Source organism: Mastomys coucha, unplaced genomic scaffold, assembly GCF_008632895.1.
Source record: "Mastomys coucha isolate ucsf_1 unplaced genomic scaffold, UCSF_Mcou_1 pScaffold20, whole genome shotgun sequence".
Classification (NCBI taxonomy): domain Eukaryota; kingdom Metazoa; phylum Chordata; class Mammalia; order Rodentia; family Muridae; genus Mastomys; species Mastomys coucha.
Genome location: NW_022196903.1, coordinates 18,168,237 through 18,180,703, shown reverse-complemented (window position 1 = coordinate 18,180,703; position 12,467 = coordinate 18,168,237). Strand labels below are relative to the sequence as shown.

The 12,467-nt window shown below is 41.8% G+C and overlaps 1 protein-coding gene across 4 annotated transcripts in view; it reads right to left on the bottom strand.

Moving 5' to 3' along the window:
* The window catches only part of Ptprz1 (protein tyrosine phosphatase receptor type Z1), a 178,770-nt gene extending 173,189 nt beyond the window's left edge, over nucleotides 1–5,581 (bottom strand). For 2 of the 4 annotated variants that reach the window (XM_031381263.1, XM_031381264.1), the window contains exon 1: nucleotides 5,082–5,581. In XM_031381263.1, the coding sequence (XP_031237123.1) occupies nucleotides 5,082–5,139 (58 nt within the window). In that variant the 5' untranslated portion in view covers nucleotides 5,140–5,581. The remainder of the gene's footprint in view (nucleotides 1–5,081) is intronic. The other 2 variants (XM_031381265.1, XM_031381266.1) reach the window with 1 other exon arrangement.
* Nucleotides 5,582–12,467: the final 6,886 nt, after the last annotated feature.

Sequence of the window (12,467 nt, the reverse complement as noted above, 5' to 3'; positions counted from 1 at the left end):
TGTGAATCCCAGTTTACAAGGAAGTGGCTATTAAACTTTCTTTAGCCATTACATGTCTCAGGATGTTTGTACAGTTGACATAATGCCGTTCAGAGATAACCACCAGGAATCAACGGTTCAAATAATTCTAATGACTTTAGAATTCCTTTCTAGTTGATAACTTCTCATGAGAACAAAAACTTAAGGTTTTTTTTTCTATTGCCTTAAAATAGTGTTGTTCTGTGGATACTCTTTATATGTGTGTGCAGGTACATATATGCACATGTGTGTATACATGCAGAGTTCAAAGGATAACCTCAGAGGTCATTCCTCAGGTTCTATACACTTTTGCTGTGACAGGATCTCTCATTGGGCTAGAGCTTCGCTTAGTAGGCTGGGCCGTTTGTTCAGTAGGCTCCAGGGTCAGACCTGTCTCCATCTCTCATCTCACTCACCATTAGGATTACAACTACAAACTAGCACATATGGCTTTTATTTTGGCTCTGAGGATGTAAATTTGGGTCCTTGCAATTACAAGGCAAGCCCTTTGCCATCTGCACCATCATCTCCCAATCAGTAGATTGAGAAGAATATCAGAAAAATATCATAATGAAAGACCAAATATCCTTAACTTTTCCTTTAGAGCCATGGGACAATATCTCCCCATCCCAATATTATAACTTAAATTGTCTCTTACCATTGGCAAATTGAATGAGTGGAAGCATTTTAAAATATTTGAGAGTTAACATATTCAATACATTCACGGACTGTTGGAAAAGACAATCACTGTCAACTGGTTGTCAATGGAGAGTCTTAGAAGTTAGAACTAGAGTTTGGTGGAGGGTTTTTAATGATGTTGTTGTTGTGTTGAGAGGGTTTCATTTCACTTTGTAGAAAAGGCTGTTGTCCTGAAGCTCACTACCCAACAAAAGCTGGTCTTGAACTCACAGCAGCCCTCCAGCCTCAGCCTATCAGGTGCTGGGATTCATACATGGCTTACAAATGAGATTTAAAGGTCTTCAGTATGGGGTTGGATCCAAACAGGTGGGCTGGGGGCACAAACGTCAGGACTCTGTGCTTAGCACTGCTAGGTTCTTAGTATGCAGCCGACAACAGCGAAGGAAGAAAGGCAGTGGTATGGAGTAGCTTCCTTCATTGTGTGGTCTATGGATTTGCCATTATTTTCAAGACTGTATTGAGGCAATTGTTATTGTTACCTAAAAATGATGGACTGGGCTTAAATTTTTAAAAAGGAAGTATAGGCGATATGGGAACATACAAGAAAGGTCACCAAGGGCATTTGCAAGAAAGCAAACAGGACTGAAATTCTGCACTTCATCCTGGGGAGTGTGCCTGTGAATTCTCAACAGGAAAAGCTGTCCTCTGGAGGGAACACAGAAAGGGTCACCAAGGTGTGCCTCTTAGAATTTAGTGGCAGGGAGATCAGGAATTCAAGATCATCCTTGGCTACACAGAGCTTTTAAGGCCTTCCTGCTACCTAAGACCCTGTCTAAGACAAAACTAATAAACAAACAAACAAAAAGACAAAAGATAAACCACAGAAAAGAAAGTCTCTGCCTTGGAGGAGACAAAGATGAGCTAGGCTGTGTGATGCCAGAACGGTCATGTGACTTCTGGGTGCCTCTTTCCTCAACTGTGATTCATATCAGATGAGGGACAAAGAAACGGGAAGATGGGGATGGTACCAGGTGAATGCTGGAGCTGTTGGCAAGTGGATCTAGAGCACAAAACTCATGTCCACAAAGCCTTTCCCTAACATGCTGAAGGCTTGGCTGACAGAGCCATTTTACAAAGTCAAAAAGGTAAGCAAACTAGCACGCAAATTGAGCTCCCAAGACAGATCTACTCAGAGCATCCTGAAGTCTCAGGAGTGAGGAAACAGCTTGTGCTTCCAAAAAAAAAAAAAAGTTTTTTACAAGAAGCAAAATTGTCACGACACACAATGTTAAGCAAGATCCTTTCTAGTATAGACGTGCAAGTAGAAATGAATTTACTGATGAAGTGATCTCTCCTACCAAGTTCCCCTTTGAGAATAGTCTTGCTGTGCAGAGAGACTGAGGTCCCAAGCACAGCAAAGCATTCTCGTGCTAGCCAAGAGTAATACATTTCCTGAATGGGGGCTAGTTACTATCTGGAGGCAGCAGGAGTGTTTTGTGTTTTCAGTATGATTTGCTCTAGAGGACAAACTGAGAGGCAGAACCAAAGAAAACCCCTGGAATCATACCCAGAGTGACTGAAGTCATAATTGCTGCAGGGGCCATAGGGATAATCCATTTTTTTTTAATGTAGCCCCTACAATAGTGAGGCCTGACTAGGAAGTTTACAATCAGCCTCATTACCTATTGAATGAGAATGTACCTCATTCAATACCTTGAAGCAGCTCCGCAACTTGCTTCCTTCTAGATCCTGAGGTCTCGGCTCATGATTGAAAGGAAGAGATTGTTAACGGCTCTTCCAGCCCCCCCCCCCCGCCAGTTTCCTCCATAATGGACAAGCTTCCCTTCTTATGGGAAAGCCAATGGGTTGTCTGCCTGGTTCCAAACACTGGGCCACCTGGGCCACAGACAGTGACACCACCCTGATCACAGAAGTGCTCTTCACTGTGAACAACCAATACCTTGGTGAGTTGAACAATTCCTGGATAATGGCAAGCCTGGTGGTCGAATTATGTCAGAATTGCTACCCACACCACATTTCAGTCAGCCCTCAGACCTTTTGTTGAGCACATCTTATGGGTGGCATGGTACCTGGATGGCTCCAAAGACACTGAAGGTGAGAAATAAATACATCCATAAACACTGACCTATATATGGGGGTGGCATTAAAGGGGAGACTGATTTTTTTTCATTCATTGATAATGTGCCTCGGTTTTCTACAATATGCCACACCAAGGGCAATATATCCATCTGATTTGCCAGTGTTTCCAAGACAGCTTGTTGATAGCAATGTAAAAGGCTAGTTTAAAATGGTGAGGGATACAAACATAGGCATCTCATAGTAGTAGTAGTAATAGTAATAATAGGAGGAGGAGAAAGACGGAGCTGGGGGAGGAGGAGGGGGAGGGGAAAGGAGGAGAGAGGAGAGAGAGAGAGAGAGAGAGAGAGAGAGATCACTAACAAACTCATATTTCATTTCTAATAGGTAGGCTTAGATTTAATGCTATTGTATAAGCTTGTAATAGTCCTAAACAGTGCATTCAGTTCTTTCCCCTTACGTTATATATCTTCAAAGACATGTGTCCAATCAGCCAAAATGTATGCAACCCTAAGCAGGCTACAAATAATGCCTTACTATGGGAAAATAAAAAAAAAATCAACTTTGCATATTGTAATTTGCATATAATGGGATCTGACTCAGTCATAAAAACTGATGAAGGCTGATACATGCTAAGACAGGAGTGAACCCTGACAACATTCTGCTAAGCGAATGAAGCCAGACAAAAACAGCTGCATGCTTCATGATTCTGTTCAGACAAAATGTCCAGAGCAGGCAGATCAATAGACACAGACGCTGAGCAGGAAACCTTAGTCAAGGAGCAAGGCGTGCTGACTCCAAGCTCTGGGGTTGGATGCCAGTGATGGCAGACAACTCCGTGCATATAGTAAATACCACTGAACATTATGCTTCAAACAGATAAATTGTGTGGCAACACATGGTTTCCCTCAATTAAAACCACTCCTAATGTAGTCTTGGGCTTGTGTTTTGCTGAAGTGCAGAGTAATACTATAATTTGCTTCCCTAATACTGTGAGATCTCCTTAAACAATAATTTAAGCATCAAGAGGACCAGGCTTTGTTGCTAAAATGTCTGTGACTGGAATGTGGAAATGTCAATTCAACAGGTGTGGATTGGAAGAGTACTTCAAAGGAACCCGAGTCCTTGGGATTCAATAATCAACTTCAAGCCTGCACTGCCCGGGAAGGTCAGGGGCTCTGTCAGTTGAGTGGCTGCCTATAAGGCATTGACCAAGTCAGTCCTCAGCAGTTTCACCAAGACTTCGGGATTGAAGTTCGGTGAATACACAGAGTGAATTACAGGCAATCATCACCATAGTGACCTACACAAGTCTTATCAGTCAGAACTAGAAATGAATTCTGCTTGCAAAGGTCACGGTGCTAAGAGGCGCACCATCCATTAGATTGGAAATGCATGTTTAATGTATCCTTTATTATAAACAATCTAAAATTTAAAAGTAGTGTTATAGGACTGATAGGAGCTAAACAGTTATACTCACAGATCGAGATACATGTTCTAATTTTTAGGTTAATGGCTCCAAACAGCTATTTGAAAGGGGCTTTCAGTAGTTAAAATAACAAACAAACAAACAAACAAAAAAACAAAACAAGACACGTTTTACTTTCTTTTCTTCTTGGAAACTTAAATCGGCACCCCTATTCCAAGTAAATATTCACACTGTTGACTGCAGAGAGTAACATCCACTTAATACTTGTTCAGAAGTCTATGAGAAGATGCTGTGTCCCTGTAAGCCCATCACCTGCAGCTCTTCTCTCTGAAAGCTGGGGCAGAACACTCATAGAGATTTGATTGGAACTTTTTTTGTAAGTGACTGCCTGGACTTGAACGTGACTAAATTGAAAGTACTAGAAAAGTCAGGTTGATGCTTGTTCAGCTCAGTGCCTTTCAGGTGAGTGTGCGTAATTCAAGACAGACACATGTGCCTTCCGTTCAAGTCCACAGTACTGGCAACATAAAAATGAACGTTTAGGTCGCAGCCCCTGGCCACTGCTGTATTGTATTTCTAGTCACTGACTCATTCTCTCATGTAGGTTTCTACAAGTCTATTTCCACAGTTTGCAACAAGGAGAGCGCGCGCGCGAGGGGACCCAGATACAGCGACCTCAAGACGCCTAGTTGTCTTGACCACACGAGTCTCAGTAGGGGGACCCAGCAGGTGGTAGCGACACAGTTGAGGCGGTGGGGGCGCAGCCCGTGCAGGTGACATCCAGGGGTTCTGGGTAACTCTTCCTGGGGTGCTGCCAAATGTTCTGAAATCCCCCACCCAAGCTGAGTCCCAGAGCCTGAGCTCCGCGCGGCTGCCCCGCCGAGGTCCTATCACTTACCCAGGCGACACACGCACAGTAGCTGAACGCACAGGAGGAAGCTCTGCAGGATTCGCATCTCCAGCCGGGTCCGCGGCCCCTCGCCAGCCGCAGGGGTACAGCTTAGGTTGCAGAGGATGGGGACACCGAGGCAGGGGACGCCGGTGACTGGCCAGGGTCTAGGTGGACGTGTGATCGAGAGAGAGAGAGAGAGAGAGAGAGAGAGAGAGAGAGAGAGAGAGAGAGAGAGAGAGAGAGAGAGAGAGAGAGAGAGAGAGAGAGAGAGAGAGAGAAGAGCAGAAAGAAGAGAATACTAGGCTAGGCAGCGCGTGGGCGCGGGGACCGAGCCCGGGCCAAGCGCAGGGCTTCCAGGCGGGACGTTGTCCCCTGCCTGAGCGGACTGCAGCGGCCAGGATCTGAGCGCTCTCAGCGCAGCGGCGCGGGATTGCGGGGACGCGCTCCAGGCTGGGCACGCGCAGCGTGCGGGGGCGGGGGAGCAGGAGCGCGGGCGGGGGCCGGGGTCGCGCAGCGGCAGAAGAGGGGCGTGGCGGAGCCCAGCCTGTCCCAGGCCCGCGCCCCTCCCCCGCCCGGGGCTGGAGGTGGAGTGGAACCCGCTGGGGCTTAGAATCTTCGCAGAGGAAAAAGGTCTCTTCATTAAGGCTCCTTCATCCCCCTAGGAAGACACAAGAGGAGGCTGGGTCCCCATTGTCCCGCACAGCTTGGGGCTGACCTTTTGGCTTCACCCCTGGGAAAGTCTTTTTTTCTTTGTTTATTGTCGTCTCTGTAGTTGCCAAGTGGGTCCTATCAGGAAGGGGTGAAGGGAACCTGGGTAAACTGAGCTCCCTCCCCCGCCTCCCTTTCCATTTTCCTAGTGAGTATAGTAGCTCCAGCCTCCATTGCCATTAGGGTAGTTAAGTCCAATCATTTCCAGCACAGTTGTGACCATTTGGTCCTGCCTGACCCTTCATTAGACCCCAATCATTCTGCCGTGCTGTGCACAGCTGTGGGGAACTCTCAACACTGCCCTGGTTTGTTTGGATGGAACTCTCCAAGTGTCTCTTTGCACAGGGTCCTCCTGCAGAAAGATATATATATATATATTTTTTAATTGCTTGATTGAAGGGTACATAAAAGAAATATAATACACACCCCGTGTTTCCTCGGAGCTGAGCGCGTCGTTCTCTCCTTAGGAGCCTGTTTCTATGGAGGTGTTTGTTTGCTGTGTGGGAGCGCGAGTGCTATAACCTGAACTCCTAGCTTGGGGCTGGGGTAGGGAGTTTAATAGGTATTCCTGAAATGTTTGTGGAATTACGGTGAGGTCCACATGAAACAAGTTAACTGGTGGTGATGTCAGCCAATGCATCGACCCGAATATTCGTGAGATTTTTATATACATGAGGTGGCTTAGTTATTGTACATTTTACACTGATAAGAGACTCTATTCGGAACCCTTTTAGAGTCACATTCAAAGGCACAGAAAACCAAGTTCTGGAATTATCCCTGGTACTCAGTTTGATGGAGGGATCTGTACACCATGTACTCTTGTGTTCTGTTATTGTCTCAAAGCCAGCGCTGTAGCTTTATAAAATTCAAAGGATGCTTAATGCATACAAATTGGAATTCCAAGTCTGTTTCAGCTGTGACTACCAGTTCTCACAGAATTCCCACTGCCTCTGAACACAGGGCTCAATGTACAGAGCTAATGATGCAGCTTGCTATCAATTCGTGGCTGGTGAATGCACTGTAGTCAGGAAAGGACAGATCTTGCAGCTAGAGTGTTTGTTTAGGAACACATATCAGTATAAGAAGTGGACCCTTGATCCTATTCTTCTCATGCCTCGAAACAGAAATGCCTCGAGGATTATTATAGAGATTGAGGGTTTCCGTAAGGGAAGAAAATTTCTGGTCATCTTTGCTAACATACCAACAGGTGTGTATATCCACTGGAAACGTACCCAGAGTTCAGGGGGAAAAAAGTGTTTATTAAATGTGGGCTGGAGTGGGCAGGGACATTTTCCTAGAGATGTGCAGAAAGGACATTTAGAGAATCTTATTATCAAACAGGCTAGAGACCAAACTGAAAGTCACTGAAGTCACATGCTATATTGAAAGCACTGTCATTTCCAGCAGACTGAGAATGTTCATACTATGGCAAACATTGATTTCCTTAGGAAGAAGCTGGTACCTGAAATGCTAAGTCTCCTCAGTTTGGACACCTAGGGAACCACAAAAGGAACTTCAACTGCTTAGTAGAAGCTGGGTATATGCAAGATGGCTCAGTGGGTAAAGGCACTAGCCCCACTCAGAAGTGACTCTCATAGGTTGTCCTGTCTCTTCTATTCAAATGCTGTGGCATGCACCACCCCCAAATAAATAAATAAATAAATAAATAAATAAATAAATAAATGTAAAATTAAAATAAAATAGAAGATAAGTTTACACAAGGAAAACGTATGTAATATTATCAAGGGTTCTCCACTAGCCTGAGAGAATAGTCCAGCGAAAACAATGATTATGTTAGCCCTTTTACTAGTTGGTATTAGAGTTGATTCACCAAACAAAGCCCCAGTAAGAACTAAAGTTTCTCTAGAAGAGCCAACAGATGAATCTAGGATTCCTGATAACTTCATTCTCATGGTTAAGAATATTGCCAATCACCTGTGAAGGCACAAAAGCCAACATGAGGCTTGATCATTCCATACTGGGGTTTGTAGGGTAACCACGTGTCAACTCATTCTTTACTGTGACAGCAATGAGAAGTTGAGCTGGAGAAACAGCTCATGTGGCTCTGATGCTTTGGTGGCGAGATGATGGAGAGGAATATTGAAGTCCTTGAAAACCAGGCCATTGAAGCAGCTAAGTGGACATCAATATGAGGACATCAAATAGAGCATCAGGAACCTGTTGTCTCATTTTCACAAGTTCTGAGAAGTATTATCTGATCGATGTATATCAGCTGTTGTGAGTTGATTGTGAGGCCATACAATTACATAGCATCAGGCCTGGCATCGTGGCCCATGCCTTTATTACCAGCACTCAGGAGGCAGGAGGCAGGGATAGGCTGATCTCTGAGTGTTGGAGGCCAGCCTGGTGTACATAGTGAGCTCCAGGACAGCTAGGGCTACAAAAAGGTACTCTGTCTCAGAAACACACACACCCACACACACCCCCACCTACCCACCCCCCACACACATATCCTATGCCTCTTTAGGAGTCTGAATATGTGTTGGTATATGTATATATGCCTATCTGTAATATATATTTATAAACATACATACATTTGGTCAGAAACAGAGACAGAATAAATATGTGTAAAGCCTTAGTAAATTAGGTTCATTTGATTATCACTTATATACAATCCTAGAAGATGCTGGATAATCCAAAGCCCTGGAAACATCATCACCATCAGTCTCAGATGTATAACCTACCACTGAATGTTGGAACAAGAGAAGGAATCCTGTCATCTGATCTTACCAGATTAAGGAATATTTCTGGAGGGAAAAAATGGTTACTTGGTTGAAGACTACCAAATATTTCCAAACTCAGAATTTAATAGGGAGGAAAGACTTTTGAGTGAATCACTTGGTCACTGGACATATTTCCCCTTTATGCCCACTAAACATTGGACACTGTTTAAGAAGGAATGTCACTGTCCCTACCACAGAATGATAGTCTAAGAGAAGAAAATGTCTGTCACTAGACAACAGCCTTGCATATAACTGGTAGGTAAGTAGATGAGCCTCGGCTAAATTCAAATATTAATGATGAAGAATCTCATTCTCACAATGCAAAGGAATTTTAGTGCACTACACTGTACTAAATTTAATGAGGTATTTTAGTATGATGAAGCACTTTTCACTACGAAATGATAATTAGGATACTTCAACTGAATATTTGCGACATATTTATAGTTTTTAGGGACCGTTTGTACTAAATTCAAACTTAAGAAAATGGTTTGCATTTTCTCTACTAAATCTTGAAGACTGTCTTGATATGTTTTTGAGTTGCTGGATGTTAAGTTTGGTCATTTGCTGTTAATAAATAGCCATTTTTTTATGAATTTACTTCACAAATTATTTCCATTGAAAACTATACCAAAGCAAAGTTGGTGAGCTAAACCAAGTATTGACTGTAATCTGGTAAGGAAGTAGAGATTCTTTACAAGAAAAGCATGCCTTTATAGCTGAGATGTTCTCAGAAGCAGTTCTCATTTTCCAAGAACTGTGTCTTGGATTTTGAGACTGGATTTATCTTATGCTTTGTGGTTTACAGCTTCCGTTCTCCTCTGGAGAGGAGGCTCCCTTTCTGTAGCGTAGTCAGATGCTTTGCTTGGTTCCTCCTCACCCTTCACTCTTACACATCTGGGCTTTGTATCTTTGCTTCTCATGACTCTTGGAGGTGTAGGCTAAGTTCTTTTCAGGGTCTCCCTGAGCTCTCCAGTGTGAGAGGGAATTGGCCCTAAGATCATCTGGAAGAGACAAAATTATACTTGAGAGAAAAACTTAGCATGTTACATACATACATTTTGTATTTGTGTTGTGGTCCACAACAAAATTATCCAGTTTAAACTTATAAAATTCCAAGTATACAATTCAGTGTTAAGATTGTATCAATGAACACAGAAGGGCGGTAATCTTTCCTTCCTTGTCCAGAACACTTGGCATCCTAGGGGATTATCATAACTCTTCCTCCAGGTGCTAATAGATTAACCTGTTGTATAGCTTGAACTTAAAAGAGTAGCAGGAAATAATCATACGTTTGGAATGTTCTTGTGGTTGAAGTTCCATAAAAAAAATTCCATTTTTTCTCTTATACTAAAAATCATTATGGTGAAGAGCCTACCTTTTATCTGTCAAGGTTGGCTACTAAAGCAAGACACTGTAGCCTGGCTTGTCATCCACAGAAATCTATTTGAAGGCTGTGGTCCAGGATCAGGCACTGATTGTTTGTTTGGTTTTTTTGTTAGTTTGTTTTTTGTTTTTTGGTTTTCTTTGCATGTAGTAAGACCCAATTCCTCCTTTGTTGATGTCTGGCTTCTTACTAAAACTGAGCATGGTCAGTGAGCAGGGTCATTCTCCAGAGCCTCATTGATAAGGGTACTAATCCCACTTGGGAAGGACCTACCTTCAGGATACAGTCAGCTCCCAAAGATCCCACCTCCAAAACTTCCGAATGAGGACTGGGTGTCGGTGCATAAATCTATAGGGGATGAGAAGATTCTTAAGTGTTTGTTCTATTCTGATTCCATATTGGTGGCTATGTCCATTTTTTGGTATGTTTTTTAAAATTAAAGGTAGGAAGAATTTTTCAGAGCCTCGCTTTATTCCAAACTAAACTTTTTTATTTGATCAATCTCCTGTAAAATTATTTTGATTTTGCAGTAGATTTTATTTTTTAGAATAGGTTTAAACTCAGATTGTGTGATTAAGTATAAAATTCAGAGTTCCCACATATTTCTTGCACCTAGAGGTTCACAGCCTCCCATTATCATCACTCCAGTTGCATACATATGTTATGATGAATGAACTTACACAAACACACTATTTACTTTAAAAAGTAAGATGTGAGGTTTACTCTCAATCTTGTATATTCTATAGATTAAGTCAAAACTGTAATCATATGCAGTAGATTGATTCATAAATACATGAAAAGATGACAAACATATACATACATACACACAGCATATATACGGAGAGATACAGATATTGATAATATAGCATCACACAATAATCTCATTGCCTTAAAAAATCCTTTGTGCTTTGATATTTAATTCCCATTATTTTCATTTTTGCAAATGGCTTGTGGTAGGATATTATGCAAGATGTATCTTTTTCAGGTTACCTTCCTTTTATTAACAATTTTTCTTAAGTTCCTTCAAATCTTCATAGCTTGATAGGTCATTTCCTTTAGTACTGGATAGTATATTTTCTGGTTGTGGTGAAGTTTTTTTTATTCATTTGTCCAGTGAAGAGCATCATGGTTGTTCTTCTGGCAGTTATAAACCAGGTGAATATAAGTATCCATATGCAGGCATTTGTGTAGATGTAAACTTTCAACCCATTTAGGTAAACACCATAGAAAATGGTTGATTGCTGGGTCATTTAATCATGTATTTAGTTTTATAAGAGCCTCCCAAACTCTCTTCTAAGATAGTCTTCTATCTTCACTAGCAATGAATTAGAGTTCTGGCTATTCCATATAGTTACCAAAACTTATTTATGTCAGTGTTCCATATGGTGACTATTTTCATAGGTAGATAGTAGTCCTTAGTCATTGTTTCAACTTGAAATTTGGAATGGCATAAGATGCTAAAATAATAGAAATAGTGAAATGAGTTCCTGTGTATGTATTGTCCATGTTCTCCAGTTAATTTTACATTTATTATTCTTCCTGCCTTTTTTCTTCAACATCTGTTTATCATACGTCCATCCAAAAGCCAGTTGGAAAAACAGTTAGATTCATGTAAATTGCTTCATTACCTCCTCGCAGGGAAATTTTGCTTTGCTGGATTCTTGACAACACTAAAGGAGCTTTTGCTCATTGCAGAGTATTGTATTAAAAGCCTAATTTATGATCTCCTAAAAGAAGAGTTGGTGTTCACTGGGATCCATCTTGGGCTATTTAAGAATAGGCCATGCTGGCTCATGTTGTCTCCTTAGTAAAGTTGCTTATGATTTTTAAAATATTTATTCTTAGCTGTAACTCTCTACCTCCCATTTCTTGCTCACCTTGTTTCTGGTTGGCTGTTTTCAGTGCCCTGTCCTTAGTCCTCCTATATTTTACTCCATGCTCCATTTCAGAGAAAGTTTCTAAAACAAGCATCTTAGCGTGCATTACAAGTAAGTAAACAGGAACCCGTACCAATGGCTGCTTCTTATGACTTGACAAATTATTCAAAATGCATCCATTTTTTCTTATACTAGGAGCTTTTGTTGGGGGAGGCTCACATTAGTCTGCAGTGTGCTGTATTAACTTCTGGCTCTAAAGCAGTGACCATCTTTGGATCTTGCTCCCTCTGCTCTATCTCCCTTATGGAGGTGATAGAGAAATTATATTCTATTCATAAGCTTAACTCAAATATTACTTGCTATATAAGCCTTAGAAAAATGTCCAAGGTATGGTGAAATTGAAAGACAGTATAAAATAAGTTTCCAGATCAGCAAATGAGCATAAGTTTCTGGTAAAATAGTCTCAATATTAGTATTCTCACAAATAGTTATCCAAAAGTTTAACCCATTTTTAATTAAACATAACTTACAAGCATCCTAAATGACCCACTATATATGCCTATGCGTGTGTTGGTATGTTTTGTTTTTGAAATAGTTCAGCTTGGATACAAACTTATGACCCTCGTTCCTTAGTCTCACAAGTTCCAAGCTTACAGAAGGGTGTCTATTAATGATGCTG